The sequence below is a fragment of the Physella acuta genome, unplaced genomic scaffold, assembly GCF_028476545.2.
Source record: "Physella acuta isolate Inbredline_101_S28 unplaced genomic scaffold, ASM2847654v3 ptg001225l, whole genome shotgun sequence".
NCBI lineage: Eukaryota > Metazoa > Mollusca > Gastropoda > Physidae > Physella > Physella acuta.
Window position 1 is genome coordinate 32,671 of NW_026732742.1, and position 19,690 is coordinate 52,360.

Here is a 19,690-nt window from a genome sequence, read left to right on the forward strand (position 1 = left end):
TTTTATCTATGCTTTAATACAAACAAAAAATAAATGTTAAGAAGCCTACACTATAAAAGCGGTAAAATATTTTAATTCATAGAATGTAATACACAATGTAAGTATTAATCAAGGAATTAAAATGTGCTTTCTATAAATTATTGTAATTTTTTTTAAAGAAGGCTACACAAAGCTTAAATAAATTTTCATCTGCTACATGATCAGTGATAAGTTATAACAGACCCTATAATATAATGCTCTGAATCTGGACTGCTATAGGGTAATCAAGGCTCAAGACACTAGTTCTGCTGCCTTAATTTGCTGCCTGAAATGCTACATAGTAATTTAAGTAGAGCTCCTGGTTAATATAAGTGCAATTCAAACATAAATGGTCGTCAAAATATAACGCATGTTAAAGCTAGTGGGTTTTTTAAATAGTATTCCTAAATATTTGGTTTAAAAAAAAAAAAAAAAATTTGAAGCATTTTAAAACACAAAACCATGACTCAAGATTATAAGAACACTTAGGGCGTTGACTCAGGAAATCAGTGAGAATAGTAAATACTTTACAAAAGTACAAAGTAACAAAAAACTTAAAGTGTGGTTAAACTGTTAATCATGATAAGAGTTAAATTATTTTAACAACCAAAAACACTTTCTATTGTATCATTGGAATGTATGCACTATAAATAAATGTATCAAAAAGACATACATCAAAAGGCATAATTATGTTATAAACATAAATTTAAAAATATTTTCTGCTTGCATCATTATTAGCCATCCATTTATAATGTACACACATTTAGAATTTAGACCCCCCTCCCCCTGTACACTTTGGATGACCTCCCCCACTCCATTTAATAATTCAATAGCATGGGTGATATTTGTGTACCTTGCAATATTATTAAAACTATAGTGATCTATTTTTTTCAGTATTGCCTATTATTAAATATTAAAAATAGAATTTAGAGTGTGTTGAAAAAAAAAAAAAATTCAAATATAATAGCATATTGTTTTATTTCAATAATATTTTTTCCCCAAATCAACTCAAAATTTAAGCAGAAAAACAACATTAACATTTTGTATAAAAAAGTTATAAAATAGAATTTATTTTCTGTAGTCATACACTATATTATAACTAGTTGTAAATCTACTTTAGGCTCTTGCTAAAACATTTTGATATACAGTCCATAATTTAATTCTATGCTGAGCTATTTTAATTTTAAATAAGGATATTGCCATTTAAGTGTATACATTTTGTATGGAAATCAAATAAAGTTTAAATTGATGTAGTGATTAATTGATTTACTACTAAAATCAACATGCAAATATTCACACTGATTCCAAACGCCCACTAACCCATAACAGTTTGTCAACCTCCTCAAAAAATACATTTTCGGGGCAGACAGTCAATCCAATCGATGAACCCAGTACAAAAATTTACATTTTGGGAAAAAAGAAGTAAATCCTAAAGAATAATATTTCACAAAGATAGTAGATTAGTGTAAAATAATGACAGCTAAAATTATACATTTTAAAAAGACAAAATTACTCTAAGGGTATAAAAAAAAATGTTATGCAAATTGCTTTTAAACAATTAATAGTGTGAATTGAATTACTAAACCAATTTAAAATTCAAGAATTTTACAACAGTTTGCTAATTAATTTTAGCAAGAATAAAATACACAAATAAATAAAAGAAAAAACAAATTTAAAAATTATCACAATAATTTTAGCATTTGTAAAAAGAGAGTATATTTTTATATATTTAAAATTATCCTACAGAATAACATGTACTATTTCTGTGATGCATATATTAGATGTTGAATGAAATATTCATAGCTTTTAAAAAAATTATGTATTAATTTACGTCAAATGTATTAATCTGGGCTTACTTAAACAGAAATATTAAACAATTTATCAATCTATTCTTCTTCTTCTTCTTCGTTCTTAATTATTAGTCTTGAAGGGGATCGAGATTTATCTGCCAGTGGGTTTGTACTCGATACTTTGTTCGAATTTATCAACCATGAGCTTTTTGCCGACTCGACCATGCCTGCAACACAATTAAGCGTAACGTGTCAACTGGTTATGCGCCATTAAGGCCATTGACTCCGATTTCAGCCTGCTTTTCTTTTTTGGATTTGCTTCCATAGCCTTTGTCCAACCAAGAACAAACTACAAGGCAGCAGTTGTTTAATTTTGGAGTTGTCTCTCCTAGAATAGTGGCTGTCCCCAGCTAACGAGCCTCATCTGCCCGAGGGTTCGAACTCGAGACTTTTCGGTTTAGCAACCATGAGCTTTACCGACTCGACCACGTCAATCTATTAACTCTTTCTATACCAGAGGCGTTTCCACCTCCTGACCTCATTATTTCGGTGACCCAATTTTTTTACACAGCCCTCACCTACTTAAACAAGTATAGCTCCTATGTTTTTCTAACCAGATGTATGTATTATACATCAAAATGAACAGAAATGAAATTTCTATAGTAGTAAATGAAGATAATTGTGAGTTATTTTAAAGAATGTAGTTTTTTACATGTTAAATGACTTGTTAAAGAAACAAACACTAGCGGTGTCGAGCCGTACCTTGCGACTCACGGGCCTACGGTGAAGCTGGCCCAAGCCGCATCTCGCTGCTCATGGGACGGATTGAGTTAATACACTGAAAAAGGATGAACCAATAAATGGCAACAAACTTGACAAAAGATAAGCTGTGTGTTGATCAAGTTGCTCTTCATCTCCTATTTCTCAATGAAGTCAAATTGAATTTTTTTTATTTTAGTCATCTCCTCCTAATATATACTGTTTCACTGTTTCAATTTGAAAAAAAAAAAAAAATTATTCAATTGTCCTGTTTAGCATTTTAGTAAAAATAAAAACCAACTATTAGCCTAAAGTTTTATAATGAAGCAAAAGAATTTCAGTGGTTACATTTTATAAAAATTTGAAAGATCAAATAAATTTTTAAGTTTTTGAAAAATATTACCATAATAAATTATAGCAATTAATGTAAATAATCCCCAGTAAACAGCTGCAAATACAATATTTTTCAGGTTTTTATCTGAAAAATACATAAATAAACAATAAGATTCCTAAATAATGGAGTTGAATAATCACAATAATTATGAAATTATTTGAATATAAAGGGCATAGTATTCTATTGATAAAAAATTATTGATTTGGCACTTTAAATTAGACAAAATTAAAGAAAGGGTCCATGTTGGGGTGGTATATCTACAATTTAAGAATATTTATACATTTTTAAGTGAATCATGTACAATTTGCAACAATTGCTAGCTTAGGGAAACTGAGAAATTACTTATTAGCAAGTAAATTCAAAGCTTATCACTATTTGTTTTGAAAGTTCTTATTTAGGTACACTTTTACAAATTGAGAATCCATCCAGTTTTAGGTAAATGTGTCTTCTTTGGAATTGAATAATTTATTAAAATAGTTTAATTAGCATACCACTCCGACTTTTGCCTTTTTTCTGCTTAAAGTCATTTTCTGAAAGAAAATATAGTTATAAAAACAGAGGTCTATATGAAGTGTATATTTATATTTATGTCTATATATATATATATATATATATATATATATATATATATATATATACACAAGTGTGTGTATATGTATATCTGTATATTTGTATATTGAAGTGGGGATTTTCACAAAATCTCCTGATTCAGAAAAATTTAGTTCTACAATCTGGTCTATCTCTCTCTCTCTCATGTGCATGCGTGCATGAGTGTAAACAAAATAACTTGAGTAGCATTTTATTAAGATTGAAGACATGCAATTGATAACTTAAATGCTGTTTCAGTTAGATAGAAAAGACTTTAATAAGTATAAGATCTTATGTTTTGATTACTTCATATTTTTAAGTGACCTCCGCCATCCTGCCATGGTAGGCCTACTTTATTTCTAGTTTCTAATAACTTAATAATAAGGTGGATGAAATTTCTTATAGAAATAATAGATCTTATATGCTGTTGTTTTTTTTTTGGAGTGATTTCTGAAAACATAAGTTGTAGTTTATGTTAATTCCTTGTTAACTTGAGAACTTAAATACTTTTTTAGTTAGGTAGAAAAAGTTTCATATATAATTAAATAATTATGAGCTTCTCTAAGTAGGCCTAAATATCTTCTAACATAACTGGTAGACAGAAGGAGATATTGAATCTATTTCTGATTTTTCTAAAAAAATTTGATAACTTTATATTATTTGTGTTAAAACATATTTTAAGAATTATACTAAAAAAACAAGCATGATTTTCTCCAAATTCTTTCAAGCCTCATCTGCCCAGGGGTTTGAACTCAGGACTTTTCAGTTCAGCAACCATGAGCTTAACCAACCCGACCACGCCGACCAGTAGTAGATAATGATTTCATAATCGTGAAAATCTATTGCACTTTCAGACATGTAATTAATTTTTTAGTGATCACTATTTAATTCTTATAAGTGACCAGGGGCGGAACTACAGTGCCGCCAGACCCCGCAATGGGGGGGGGGGGGGGCCCACGTTATTTAGGGGCTCACAGCCGAACATAATATTTTTCTAGTTAAAAAAATTTAATTTTCTTGCTTTTTATTTGACTAAAAGATTACCGTAGCTGCAGTTGGATTATCTTTATTCTATAGACACCACCCCACGCTCTTGTATATTCTTTTTCCCTTTGTTTTTAAACCACTAGGAAAGCCGAGTCCTCTTTCTCCTAACAATCAAACTTATCAAGGATAAGCAAACGTTCAAACCACTTCCGTGACTTATTTCCCTTTTTTAAAAAGTCAAATAGGGGTGCTCATAAGCTCCTTTTAATTGATTTATACTTAACAAATTAAAAAGCAATTACTTCTCTTAATTACTATTTTTTTTATAAAGTATTTACTACAGAATGACCTTGTATAAAAAGGAAATGTATTTAAAATTAATAATATAAATACAAAAAAAAAGAAACACAAAAATAAACATAACACGAGACACCATTACTTATACAAAGCTTTCATGTTTTATATTCTTTTGACCGTCTAGAGGTTAAGAGGCCTTATACAGAGATAAAATAAAACTGATTTTCACAAAACACACTAATGCACTTAGGGGTCATCCATAAAAGAAGTCACGCTATTTTTGAAGATCTTTACCTCACCCCTCCCCTCCGTCACACCTCAGCCTACAATACCCTTCAAAACTGCAGTTGAATTTTTCTTAAAACATCGATATTTTCCTAAAATCTTGTCTAAACTCAGTCTATATAGAGTATTTTAATCAATTTCTATTACAATTTATTAAAACAGTTGTCTGAAACGCGAAACAACATCTAAAATTCGTTTTCTAACATGGCTTTTTTATAATGCAAAAGTGTGACATCGCACCATCTGAACCCCTCCCCCTCATCACACACCATCACAAAATTACGGACCCCCCTTCCCCCCATCCGAGCGTGACTTCATTTATGGTCGACCCCTTACACACATGACATGATGTTGTAATTTGTTTTAATTGAAAAAAAACATTTTTTTTTTAAAAACACCTGAACAGGCCAGAAATGAGTATTCTATGTAAGTATTTTGTGTTTACACACACACACACACACACACACACATATATATATATATATATATATATATATATATATATATATATATATATATATATATATATATATATATATATATATATATAGGCCTATATATAGGCCTATATATATATATATATATATATATATATATATATATATATATATATATATATATATATATATATATATGGAGGGGGGGGCCTAAACATCTTAGATGGGATGTTCAATTTGAGAGTTATTTCTCCTAGATGGGTTGTTTAATTTGAGAGTGATCTCTCGTATATGGGTTGTTTCGTGTGAGAGTTATCTCTCGTATATGGGTTGTTTCGTGTGAGAGTTGTCTCTCCTATATGGGTTGTTTCATATGAGAGTTATCTCTCCTATATGGGTTGTTTCGTGTGAGAGTTGTCTCTCCTATATGGGTTGTTTCGTGTGAGAGTTGTCTCTCCTATATGGGTTGTTTCATATGAGAGTTATCTCTCCTATATGGGTTGTTTCGTGTGAGAGTTGTCTCTCCTATATGGGTTGTTTCGTGTGAGAGTTGTCTCTCCTATATGGGTTGTTTCGTGTGAGAGTTATCTCTCCTATATGGGTTGTTTAATTAGAGAGTTATCTCTCCTAGATGGGTTGTTTTATTAAGAGTTACCTCTCTTAGATGGGATGTTTAATTTGAGAGTTATTTTGAGCCTCATCAACAGGGGAAGGGGTCGAATTCAAATAACCATAAACTTTTCTTCCCGGCCAAGGTAAGACATTGTAACATATTGAATAAAACTATATATATATATATATATATATATATATATATATATATATATATATATATATATATATATATATATATATATATATATATATATATATATATGTATAGGCCTATATAGGCCTATATATATATATATGGAGGGGGGGCCCTAAATATTTTTTTTGCGGGGAGGCCCTTTTTTTTTTTGTTCCGCCACTGTAAGTGACCAGGCTTTTAAACTTTATAATTAGCATTTGCAAATGCGGCAGCTACACTGGAATCTATACATTAAATTGTATTCATCAATATTAGAATAACTTCGTGTTCCCTTTAAAACCTGACGGCCTATAGGGCAAGTGAAGTAGAGTTCACTTGTTTCTATGTTAGGTGGAGTCAGGGACGGTCTACTGACTTGAACCCAGATTCAAACTCGAGACTTATGGGTTAGTAGTCCAGCTAATTATAATGAGTATAATTGTCAATATTTTTAATTATTGAAAGAAACACTTACTCAAAAAGTTGGGAAGTATATAAGGAGTGCTGAAAATGTTTAGCAGATTATTGAATGTTAACACTCCTTTAATCTCTGCTTCATTGTCCAGTTTGCCCAGTGTTATATTTACAACTAGATGGCAGGTGTTGTCTTTCTCCTTATATTTGCAGTAGCACATTTCAATACCAGTGGTGTTGCACTTACTGGTGTCTATTAAGCATAACTGTAATTTATATAATTTATACAGTTGTTATGTTCATAATTAATTACAAAGAGTTTTTAAACAATTTGGTATTTTGAGGTATTCTGCACATATTATATAACACAAGCTAAGAGGAAAGAAGTGGCATAAAATTTTGTTATATTGTTATAAGAGGTAGATTTGGTATAGAGCAATATTTTTATTAATATCATACTTTAATTTTCTTTATTCATTTTTATATGATTTTTAAAAATAAATAGGTTTCCGTATGTTACTTGAAAAATCATTTTTTATAGTCATTGATAGAAGATGGTTTCTAAAATCAGGTAGGCCTACATGATTGAAGTTTTGGTCTATAAAAGACATAACATTATATAGGGCAGGGAATTATAGTGTTCTATAGTAAGTGCAAAATATCTCTTAATTAGATTACAACAACAAAAGATGGATGCCAGCTTGTTAAAAGTAATTTGTAATTAAATCTACTATAAAATATGAAGCTATTTTGGCCTAGATGAGTTATAACTACCTTTTATGATAAGCACCAAAGCTGAACTGTAAAAATAAAATAGTTGATTGAAAGTTACAACATAGTATTATTGTTTGATTATGAATATGAGAAAAATAACAAAATATGTTCTTCCAATGTTTATGGACCAGGGTCCTTAGTTAAAATAGTTATTTCTAGCCAACTGCTTTAATTTTAGAACTTTATTTTCAAAGATATTTGTTTTCTACCTATTTGATTATTTATTTTAAAAACATGCAATTTCAACATAAGTGTATTTTTTTTTAATTACCATTGTTTCTATTTGCAAAAAGTATTTATTTGTTTTTTATTATTGTTGTTTTTCACATTGAAAAAAACTAGTTTCACACTTTTGCTGTTATTTCTTTACTTACACCTAAATAAACTATATTATATATATATATAACAAATTGCAAATTCATACATTCTATATGTGTTGTGCAGATATATTAATTGAGATTATAGCAAGCTGCTAAAACATGCTGTCCTAGTACGAAAGGGTGAAAAACAAAGATACAAGGATAAATGTAATGTTGTATAAGGTTGACAATATTATGACAATACAAATATAAAGAACTGTTAAAATGATTTTTAAATTTATATATAATGTACTTATTGTTTTACTGTGGATCAAATCAAAATGTAAGGGCAATTAAGCTTAATCTCCAAAATACATATATATATAACACAGTTTTAACCTTTCACCAACATCATTACTGATTTGATTATTAAAACTATCTAAAATAGCTTAATAAACATAATTTTTGATCCACTGATTAAAAATAAAAAATATTTAATATATTAGCAAAATTTTAAAAAATTATATATATTTATCTACATATTATCATATTTTTTCTTTTTTAATTTAAGAAAAAGATGAACAGTTACTTAATATTTGCCTGTAAATAAAAGCAATGCATTCAAAAACGTTTATACTTACATGAGAAAAGTTTGATTGGTTCTGTTGTCGAATGACAAATTTGACTATTTTTGACACCATGGTAGAGTTCACAATGGCATAGGCCTTTAAAATGCAATTGATATTGCCATTGTTTGTAATAAGTTCACTGTCAGCAATGCGTATAGATGAACCATCAAACAAATCCTTAGCTGTTCATAAAAGATTACAAATGATTAGAAATATACATATTCTAGACATCTTTAAAGATAAACAGGTAGGCTATAAATATGAAGAGCAATAGCACCTAGTAAATTACAATAAAATATCACATTAGAAATTATTGATAAAATTGCAAAGAGAGCAGCCTCAATGTGGTTTGATGACAAAACGTTAGATGATGTCAGTGTGTGAGAATGACTTCATGAACCGTGAAGATTTTGTTTGTGGATATTAACATTTATTTTATTAAGTGATATGCCAGAGTTTCAAAAATTCTGTTAGCAGTGATATTGTTCTAGCGCTTATTTAATAAGTTATCTTCATATTTATCTTCTTAGTCTATCTGGTGATTGACGTCTAATTAATCTATCTGTTGATAGATATTAGAGATTCTCACTACTTGTAAAATTTACTCATTTTTGGTTTTGAAAAAGATTACTGGATACTAGAGATCCATTTCAAATCCATCAGATACATTATCTAGGGGTTCTAGTTCATTTGAGATAATTTATTGAATTTTAATTTTGGGACTCACAGCCAATGCAAAACTAACTCATCTTTTATGCAGTAGATGAGAGCTTTGGAGGAGGCATGGAGCAGGCAAACTATCATCTCCATGATAGTGTAGGAATTCCAGCTGCCATGAACAGTCATGAAATGATTCATTCAGCGCACCCCACTTGAATTTTTTTTTTAAAAGAAAAACAAACTTTTAAAACAAACCCCATGATTCACTTAATCTGAATCAGAGTCATAAAAATTATGAGGCAGTTTCTTTCTAGAGAAAAGCTCATATGCATAATAAATTATTAAAACCAAATATATTTTTTTAAAAATAGCATTGATTTGGAGCCATTCACGTGCATTGAGATTTCCCTCTGTTCACTTTCTGTGCAGGAATATTAAACCAAAAAAATTGACAATGACTGCTTAGATTCCATACCCATGCCCCACTTGAGTGATTAGATAAAAAGCTATCATCTTGGCTAAGAACCCTCACATAAGAAATGGTAAAAATATTTTTTATTATTAACATACTTTCCATAATCCTAAAGTAAAAATCTTGTTTTAATATAATTATATCTTCACTTAACCTATTTCAATGTTAAGAAACAAAGATTGATATGAAATATTAAAGACCTGAAAAAGTTCAGTTTAAAATTATTTTTTGTGTTTTAATCTCTAATTGAATATCTTCGACAGACGAAACAAATGGCTTAAGTCTATTTATCGCTTGTATTCTCGAATTAAATAATTGATAATAGTGTTGAAGCCTAAAAGAAACAACAAACAGTTATAACATTACAACTATAGCTAAAATCTAATAATGCATTATTGCAGTGTAATGAATTAAATTAAACATAGCAAGTGACAAAAATTAACATATTTTAAAGCAAAGCAGGCTTGTGCAGTGCTATCACTGCTGACCTTTGCCCTGACCCATGAGCTAAGTTCAATTAGGCTTTTTACACCCTGTCCTTATAGATAGATAGCTATGGGTAGAGGGGGCGGCAAATTCAAAGTGATGAGTTGCAATGCCTCTGATATATAGGGATAAATATATGAGCCTACATATATATATATATATATATATATATATATATATATATATATATATATATATATATATATATATATATATATACATATACATATACATATATATATATATATATATATATATATATATATATATATATATACATATACATATACATATATATATATATATATATATATATATATATATATATATATATATATATATATATATATATATATACATATACATATATATATATATATATATATATATATATATATATATATATATATATATATATATATATATATATATATACATATATATATATATACATATATATACATATATATATATGCTAAAATACATAATGCATTTTCTTGGCACTTCGCCTGACCAGGAAACCTGCATATGCCCTGACTGGCTGCCAGAGGTGTAGCGACCCTTCCCAGTGCCAAACGGAGACAAACTTTCGATTTGCACCCCCTCCCCTCAAACTTTTGATTTGCACCCACCCCCCACCGACCCCCCCCCCTAAGGGTAGGACTAAGCCTGGTTTATTTTGAGCAGTCGAGATTGTAGATTTATTTAAAACTGGTCTACTGGTAGGCCTAACTAGTTGTTTAATTAAAAAAAAGCCACCCAGCCTCAAATAAAAAAACTTAAGTAAGGCTAATGATGTTTGGCCATCAATAACTTTAAGGAACTCATCAGTTTCAGTGTAATATAAAATCGTCCTTAGGCCTATATGTTATCATGCATGTACTGTGAGTACAGACTGGTGCGAGTGAATATTGATGCAGAGTATGCTGATGTGATGCGCATAGAAAGATAGTGGCATAAAAGGTAAAAGAACATGCTAAAATACATAATGCATTTTCTTGGCACTTCGCCTGACCAGGAAACCTGCATATGCCCTGACTGGCTGCCAGAGGTGTAGCGACCCTTCCCAGTGCCAAACGGAGACAAACTTTCGATTTGCACCCCCTCCCCTCAAACTTTCGATTTGCACCCACCCCCCCACCGACCCCCCCCCCTAAGGGTAGGACTAAGCCTGGTTTATTTTGAGCAGTCGAGATTGTAGATTTATTTAAAACTGGTCTACTGGTAGGCCTAACTAGTTGTTTAATTTTAAAAAAGCCACTCAGCCTCAGATAAAATACTTAAATAAGGCTAATGATGTTTGGCCATCAATAACTTTAAGGAACTCATCAGTTTCCGTGTAATATAAAATCGTCCTTAGGCCTATATGTTATCATGCATGTACTGTGAGTACAGACTGGTGCGAGTGAATATTGATGCAGAGTATGCTGATGTGATGCGCATAGAAAGATAGTGGCATAAAAGGTAAAAGAACATTGTTGCTATAGAATGTAAGCTAGTGAGTTAGGGATTATACTGTTGATGTGTCCTGTCAATGACTAGTCCACTCGAAGAAGACTAGAATGATGTTTGTAATGTTTTGAATAAAGACTAGAATATGAAGGACTATGAATCTTGTCAAATATATTGTGATGTCTGGGAACAAGTGTTAACTTTCTATGGAGTGAATGTTGGTATTGGGTGATAATCATTATCATAATGGTATGAAAAAGTGAAGCCTCTCACAGTGAACCCTAACATTATTAACTTATTAATTATTAAGTAATATTAAGTGTTATTATGGTTACTAAGTTTACTAAGTTAGGCCTACTTTATGAGTATATGGGGGTCATCCATAAATGGTGTAACGCTATTTTGACAATTTTTTACCTCCCTCCCCTCCATCACACATTGTCACAAAAAGCCAGACCTCTCCCCCCCCCCTACCAAAATGATGACACACCTCAGCCTGCCTACATTTTTTTTTTAAATCTTGTCTGAACTCTGTCAACATAGTGTATTTCAATCAATTCCTATTACAGTTTATTAAAACAGTTTTCTAAAACGCGAAATAAAGGCTAAATTAAATTTTCTAATATAACTTTTTAATGCTGCAAAAGTTTGAGGCCACACCAATGGCGAGGGATGGGGGGGGGGGGGGGGGGGGGGGTGAGGGGTGCAGACTGCACCATTTATGGGGGTGACACCAAGGCAAAAAATAGCAAAATATATAGAGAAAAGTGATAATTCCACTTAATTAAGTGATTAATTTGAGTGTCAGAAAGTCTTTTAAGAGCAAATTTGACAAATCCCCACAAGGGTGGAGTAGGGAGTGCAAATCAAAAGTTTGAGGGATGGGGGTGCAAATAAAAAAAATAAAAAATTGAAAGTTTGTCCCCGGGCGCCAGGAAGGGTGGCTACGCCTCTGGGGGGCGACACCATTAAGTGCCGCACTGGGTGACACCCTCGCTACGCCACTGGGTCACACCATCTGACACCCCTCCCCCTCAACACACACTGTCACAAAATTACAGACCCTCCCCCTCCCCCATACGAGTGTGACATCATTTTTGGACGACCGTTATGACTGACTATAGTCCTATAGGCTATAGTACGCTATACTATACCACTATATTCACTATATGGCTATGGCCTACAGCACGATTGATTACTTATTTTAACTTATTTATTATTTATATTTAAAATTAGAATGTGCAGAGGGCTACCCTACCAAGACGAGTTCCAAGAACAGTCAAGTTCATCATGCAGATCAATGAGAGTATTGCGAACATCCCTTTCAGTTTTCGTATATTCAACACCATTGTCATTTAGTACTAGATCTAGATAGATCTAGTATGTAGATACATTTAGGCCTACAATGCCAATGTAACAATTTACTAAAATTTGCTCAGTACTAAAGCCTTGCGTGTAGACCATTCTATTATTAGAATATTATTAGATTCTAGATCTAGTACCTAAAGGGGATTTCCCGAAGAAAAGGTAAAAACCCAAGCTGGTAGGCCTACTTTTTTTGGTTAGTCTAATTCCATAGCGACAAGTGAAACAATTAAAAACACTGAGTCTATATGAGTATGAGTAATATAAATTAATCCAACCAATATGATCATTATGGGAGTCGTGGCAAAAATAAATTTAAAATGTTTAACCATTGTGTTTTAGCTTATTTATCTAATTCTTAATCGTAACCATTTGAAAATATAGGCCTAAGCATATTTTTTTTTTTAAATTACGGCTCAGCCTCAACGACCGAGTGAAACTAAAAATACTAAAAAAAACATTTTAAAATATCAAAAATTGCAAATAAGTTATAAAAGTTATTAGCGGCTGTTTTTTACACACATTATCTTAGAATCTATAAATTTATAGTATACAATGTTAAGATGATCCCTAATAATATAAAACACTATGCTGACTTTTAAAGTTTAAAGCTATTAAAGATTTAAAGTATTAACCAGGGCCGATGCTACCTATAAAGCGAAATAGACGGTTGCCTAGGGCGCTGTCCATAGGGGGCGCAAAAAATTTGAAATTGCCATTATTAAAAAGTAAGTAATAATTGATAACTGATTATATTACATTAACTATACACATTAACTATATACAAAGGCGTAACAATCTATGCAGGTGCCCAGGACGAACTATCAATTTTTGTGCCCCATCTTGGACGTTGGTGAAAATGTGCCCCCACCTCCCTCATTTGAAAAGGTCGGGGCGCTTTTGACAAGTGTTTCTTCCAGGGGGCGGTAGAGATGCCTGGAAGTAACTCTGTTTTTAACAGTCACTTTGCCTTTTTATTTTTGTGTCATACAATTGATGTAGAAAACAATTAAATAAGTCTGTAATGCCAAGTAGCAGTTCACATTCTTTATTTCGACTGTATATAATAAATGTAATGAGCTGTTTATATTATTTCGTTTGCGCCCTTTTTGTGTCAGCGCATAACACAGGCCGTTTAGGGGGGGTACAAATGTGACAAAAAATAATATTTTTTGCACCTTGATAGAATAGTGGTTTTGTAAAATCAAAAAACTAATCGATTGCAGCAGTCATTGTTCTACAGTAGCTAAAACACACTGTTGCGTAGAGAAAAAAACTGCATAGGTTTTTTTTATGAAAAATAGGCAAAAATTTAAACCACTTCCATGGATTATTCTCTCCTTTAAATAGTCGAATCGGGATGCCGATAAAACTAATTAAAATAGTTTTTTACTAAGCGAATTTAAATAAAAAAATCTTCTCTAAGAATTATTAAAAATAAGCAGCCTGACAATTGACTAAGCTATAGAAAGGAGTTATTTCCAAATTAATAGTATGAATGCATAAAAAAAACAGAAAAAAAAAACAACGGGGTGGGGGGGGGGGAACTATTACACATAACAAGTTTCCTAGATTCGTGGTCTTTGATCAACTTGCCAAAAAAGAAGAAACACTATTATTCATAATTTTTGTTGGGCGTAAATAAGAAATCATAAAACTTGATTACTCCAGGCCAGAAATGAGTTTGAGTCTATCTCTGTGTGGTTTGTTGTCTCATGATAGGCATACTTTGCAATTAAATGATTTAATATATGTATATATATATATATATATATATACATATATATATATATATGTATATGTATATATATGTATATATATGTATATATATATGTATATATATATATATATATATATATATATATATATATATATATATATATATATATATATATATATATATATATATATATATATATATATCTATATATATATATCTATATATATATATATATATATATATATATATATATATATATATATATATATATATATATATATATATATATATATATATATATATATATATATATATATATATACATATATATAGTATATACATATATATACTATATATATATATATAGTATATACATATATATATATATATATATATATATATATATATATATATATATATATTTATATATATATATATATATATATATATATATATATATATATATATATATATATATATATATATATATATATGTGTATATATATATATATGTATATATATATATATATATATATATATATATATATATATATATATATATATATATATATATATATATATATGTATATATATATATATATGTATATATATATATATATATATATATATATATATATATATATATACGTATATATATATATGTGTGTGTGTGTGTATATATATATATGTGAAATATGGGAGCTTGAAAAAAAATTGCCGGTTGGGGGACGTTTTAATACCCTTTGCCTAGGGCATTAAGTAACCTGGTGCAGGCACTGGTATTAACCCCATTAATACATCATTTGTTTAACATCTAAATAATAAAATGTTATCAAGAATGTTGAACTTGTACCTGTTGCAGTGGCGTAGCGAGGTTGGGTGTCACCCCGGTGCGGCACTTAATGGTGTCATCCCCCCAGAGGCTTACCAACAAACTTTCAATTTACACCCCCCCCCCCCTCAAGTTTTCAATTTGCACCCCCCCCCCCCCTTCAAACTTTCGATTTGCACCCCTCCCCTCAAGTTTTTCTCTATATATTTTGCTATTTTTTGCCTTGGTGTCACCCCCCCTAAATGGTGTCACCCGGTACAGTCTGCACCCCCTGCCCCCCCTCGCTACGCCTCTGATATGTTACATTATCTATGTTGAAATAATTGCAAAATTTATACACACCATAGCAAAAAAGTATTGTGAAATAAAAGTAGATCAATTAAAGTACAACCAAGAATGATATTTTGACCTCTAAACCCTGTCTTTCATCAGGTATGGCTACATTTTTCATGCCTTTTTTTTCTCATATTATAAATTATAGAATTACCTTATAATAAGATCATTTGGCTTATAAAATTAGATGATAGCCAAATGCTGGGGTGTGTAGAAATAAAATAATAGCCTACTACTTCTCCATTTTAATATTCAGATTATTACCTTGAGTCATTTCATTGTCATCTTTCAACACCCTTTGGCTCACAAGGCATCAACAATTTCATCCTGTCTCAAACTCTGACCATTATTTGTTGGAATGTTATTGTTATGTATCTTTTGTTTAACTTTCTATACTTACCTTTTTTATGTTTCTTTTGTCCACCCTCATTTTTTTTTTGCCCTGTGGTGTCCACCTGTGTAAAGTCCTAGTCAATGCATCTGCTCTCATTTACAGCAAAAGGCCCACCACCACCACTATCTTCTGTGTCTGATAACTAGATCTACTGTTGATGGGTGAATGCATGTTCTTTTAAATTCCTGATTTAAAATGGTATTTGGCCCTAAAATTCTCAACATGTATTTTAAGCACTTATTCAGAGAAATTTCTTGTTTAATCTTAATCACAATTTTTTGTTTTTCAACATTCCGAGCCATACTTAAGACACAAACACAATGCTTTTAAATGCGTGTAGTTTGGTAGGTTGGCTTATATTTTCTGATTTTCAATTTGATTGAGTGGTAATATATTAACTCCTCTTAAAAGTATTGAAAAAATAGACACACCTAGTAATATGGACATATACAATAGGCCTATATAATTACCCAGCAATGTGTTGTATTTTTATGTAAGATTATAGTGTATTTAGGCACACAAGTATCAATCATATTCTTTGAATTTTTAAACCTGTGTTACGGAATCATACATAATTAGCCTATAAAATGGATATTCAGTTATGAATTTCCCTAATCATGCCTAATGTATTTAATAAGTAGTTCTCCGAGCATCAATCCACAACCACTGCCATACTCTTTCTACAATAGCATTCACTAATGTGCATACATTTGTGCTTAGAGGCAGATTGTGACAGTAATTACTAATTAGTTTAGTAAAGTGAGTTAAAAGGTAAGAAAAAAGACCAGAAAGCATTAAAATAAAATAAGTTTAAAATATTGTTGAATTTTTAAAAAATATTTTATTATTGGTTGTTTTTAAAGAATTTAGATCTAAATAGAATTGCTTAGCATTGACCTTTGACATATTTAAAAGTTGGTCAAAGACTCCATCCCCTCAAAAATTCATAAAAAATAAACCATATGTTCCTGAAAATATGTGATTATGCTTGTATTGTTCTAAAAGTAAAGTAAGATTGTCCAATCTTTATTCTTAAATGTCTTTGGTTTCCATTTCTTACCCCATAGACCAATAATATTATATGTGATATAACAACTTATAAAATCAACATACATACATAATATACAGCATAACTAAAAATATATATATAACTAAAAAAAGTTTGTTTATCTTAGCCTAAAACATTGCATATGATGCTCAAATCACTGGAAAATTTAAAAAAAAAAAACTATGAACAGGTTAGGGTGTCAGTTGAATAAGTGAAGAGATGCAAGAAGAAGTGAAGGAGAGTTGTTAAAACATTTTACACACACATTTACTGCATTTCTCTTTTATTTTTTCGGTGAAGATCAACTAAGGCTTACTAAGGCTATTGAGGATTTAAAGGTTCTATCTTTTTCAATAGACTTCTTGAAAATATTGTTGAAGTTGGTCTTTTCTGTTTATTTTTTTCCAAAACATGATTTGGCAGACCCAAAATCAGCAAGTGATTTTGGATCTTGTTTGATTTCTTAGATGAGTTTAGCTGGTTTACAGCTGTGTTTAACATTGGAGTATCAAGTCTACTGCAGGAAATTACATAGCAGTTGCTAGTTCTCTGTTTTTAACCCTCAACAGTTGAGTGGCCGAGTTGGTAAAAGCACATGGTTGCTAAACCATGAATAGGCTTAAATTCAAACCCTCGAGCAGATGAGGCTCGACAGCTGGCAACAACAACTCTTCTAGGAGAGACAGCTCCATAAGTCAGCAGCTGTCTTGTAGTTTGTTCTTGGTTGGACGAAGGCTATGGAAGCAAATCCAAAAAGAAAAGCAGGCTGAAATCTCCACAGATAATTCCAGACATTTCAATGATTGGTAAAAACCAGCTAAGCAGGAAGCATGGTATTTTGTTATTGCCACTGCAGTGATTATCCACAGTTTGAAGAAAAACATTTCCCAGTCATTGCAATCTGCTTTTGGTCTAAGCACTCAGCTAAATAAAATCTCTATTGGATTTATTTCACTGATGGCACTTTCTGACCATCTTCATGTACATTGATCTCAGCAGATTGTTCTTGTTGTTTATCATTGACAACATATATAACCTTCAGACTGGAATCTATTTCTTCATTTCTTCTAGGGAGCAATGGTTCTGAAGATTTTGGTAAAATCTTTTCAGCTTTTTTGTGCAAGTTGATGGCATTACCTGGAACTGTTAATTTTTTTAAAAGTTTAAAAAACATAAAATTTGATTCATGAAAATAAAAATGTAACTAAAGTTTTAGGCTAGAGATGGTTCAAAGGAAAAAGAGCAATGGAAATATGCACAATGGATAATTAAGCTGGGGAAACTTATTTTAAATTGATAATTTAAAATAAGATTGGAAAAGAATGACGACATGCAAAATATAGCATAATTAAACATCTTTCAATTAAATATAACCAAATGAAACTTATAGTGTGTAATGTGTGCATTTTCTTTCCTGTGCTTTATCTTTTCACCAATAGAGGAAGGGGAAATTACCTTGAATAGCAGGTGCTGGAGTCTCTTCTGTGCTTTTTCTGTACAAAAAAAACCCAATATTTTTAATTAGAAAAAGTAATAAATTCACAATTATTTTATTTTCTAAAAATGTCGAGAGAAATTCATGGTACAAGATTAATGCATTATAAATAAACTGCATTATAAATTGTAGGTTAATTGTGGAGCTCTGTTTTATCATCTTGTACCATAATAGTCATTTAGCCTAGATGTATTATTTATTTGTACCTCTAATAGCATGCAAGGCTCTATAGATTTTAATCCTTACCTGCCTCAACATGTCAGAGAAAAGTTTGCAATATTAAAAACAATGGCTTTAGTATTTTTGGTATTTTCTATAAGTGACAATTTTTTAAACAACCATGTTCAATAACAAGATACAATTAGGCCTACATAAAATATAAGGATAGATAAACATGTGTAATATTATTTTATCAGAATTCATTGTATGAACAAAATGTTGTAAACGTTGAATTCATTGTATGTTTTTTGCATTTGTTTATGCATAAGTAGATACATTCGTCTAAAAAGTTGGACAGCTCAGATCTAATTTATAAGACTGAATAATAAGCATTTTTTATTCGAAAGACACACTTTTTTAAAAAGGAGAAGTGAAATTTAAATTCAATGATATTGTTACAAAATTTGTAAAGGGGATATTTTAATAAGATAAAAATCTTTTACATATCTATATTGTTAAATAGATTTTTTTTTATTTATAGGCTGGGTCAAATTTTACTGAAATTGAATTGTAATAATGTTTTCTTCTTTAGAATTAATTTCTTTCTTTATCTTATGTAACTAGTTTTAAAACATTTGGTCTTTTTGTTCACGGCATGCAAAATAACATCAATTATTAAAATGTAGTGCTAATATAATTTTTTTTTTACTTACTTTGTTAGAATTTTTTTAGAAATTTTTCTTTTCCCGTAGCACAAAACTGTAAACAAAATTATTTTCTTATTGTGAATTTTCTGCACTAATGGAGGCTATC

General features: G+C 30.4%; 1 protein-coding gene and 1 long non-coding RNA gene across 3 annotated transcripts; both read right to left on the reverse strand.

Annotated features, from left to right (window-relative positions):
• Positions 1-443: 443 nt before the first annotated feature.
• LOC131957246 (uncharacterized) lies at positions 444-7,104 on the reverse strand. 2 transcript variants are annotated; one of them, XM_059321982.1, is made up of 4 exons: positions 6,821-7,104; positions 3,453-3,491; positions 2,971-3,045; positions 444-2,731 (listed from the first exon to the last, which is right to left on the reverse strand). In XM_059321982.1, exons 1-4 carry the CDS (start codon positions 6,978-6,980, stop codon positions 2,622-2,624), a joined length of 384 nt encoding a protein of 127 aa, XP_059177965.1. In that variant the 5' UTR covers positions 6,981-7,104; the 3' UTR covers positions 444-2,621. The 2 variants fall into 2 exon arrangements, with proteins under 2 accessions (XP_059177965.1, XP_059177966.1); XM_059321983.1 differs by having other exon boundaries at positions 444-2,794.
• A 9,895-nt stretch (positions 7,105-16,999) lies between these two features.
• LOC131957244 (uncharacterized) lies at positions 17,000-19,636 on the reverse strand. The gene is made up of 3 exons (XR_009389065.1): positions 19,591-19,636; positions 18,679-18,716; positions 17,000-18,366 (listed from the first exon to the last, which is right to left on the reverse strand). It is a non-coding gene; the product is annotated as an uncharacterized LOC131957244 (long non-coding RNA).
• Positions 19,637-19,690: the final 54 nt, after the last annotated feature.

Coding starts and splice junctions, on each gene's coding strand:
- LOC131957246 (XM_059321982.1), bottom strand. CDS start 6,980: ATGTGCTACTGCAAATATAAGGAGAAAGACAACACCTGCCATCTAGTT. Junction 3,046..3,452: donor AAAAGGCAAAAGTCGGAGTG/GTATGCTAATTA, acceptor TGTATTTTTCAG/ATAAAAACCTGAAAAATATT. Junction 2,732..2,970: donor AATTGCTATAATTTATTATG/GTAATATTTTTC, acceptor GACTTCATTGAG/AAATAGGAGATGAAGAGCAA.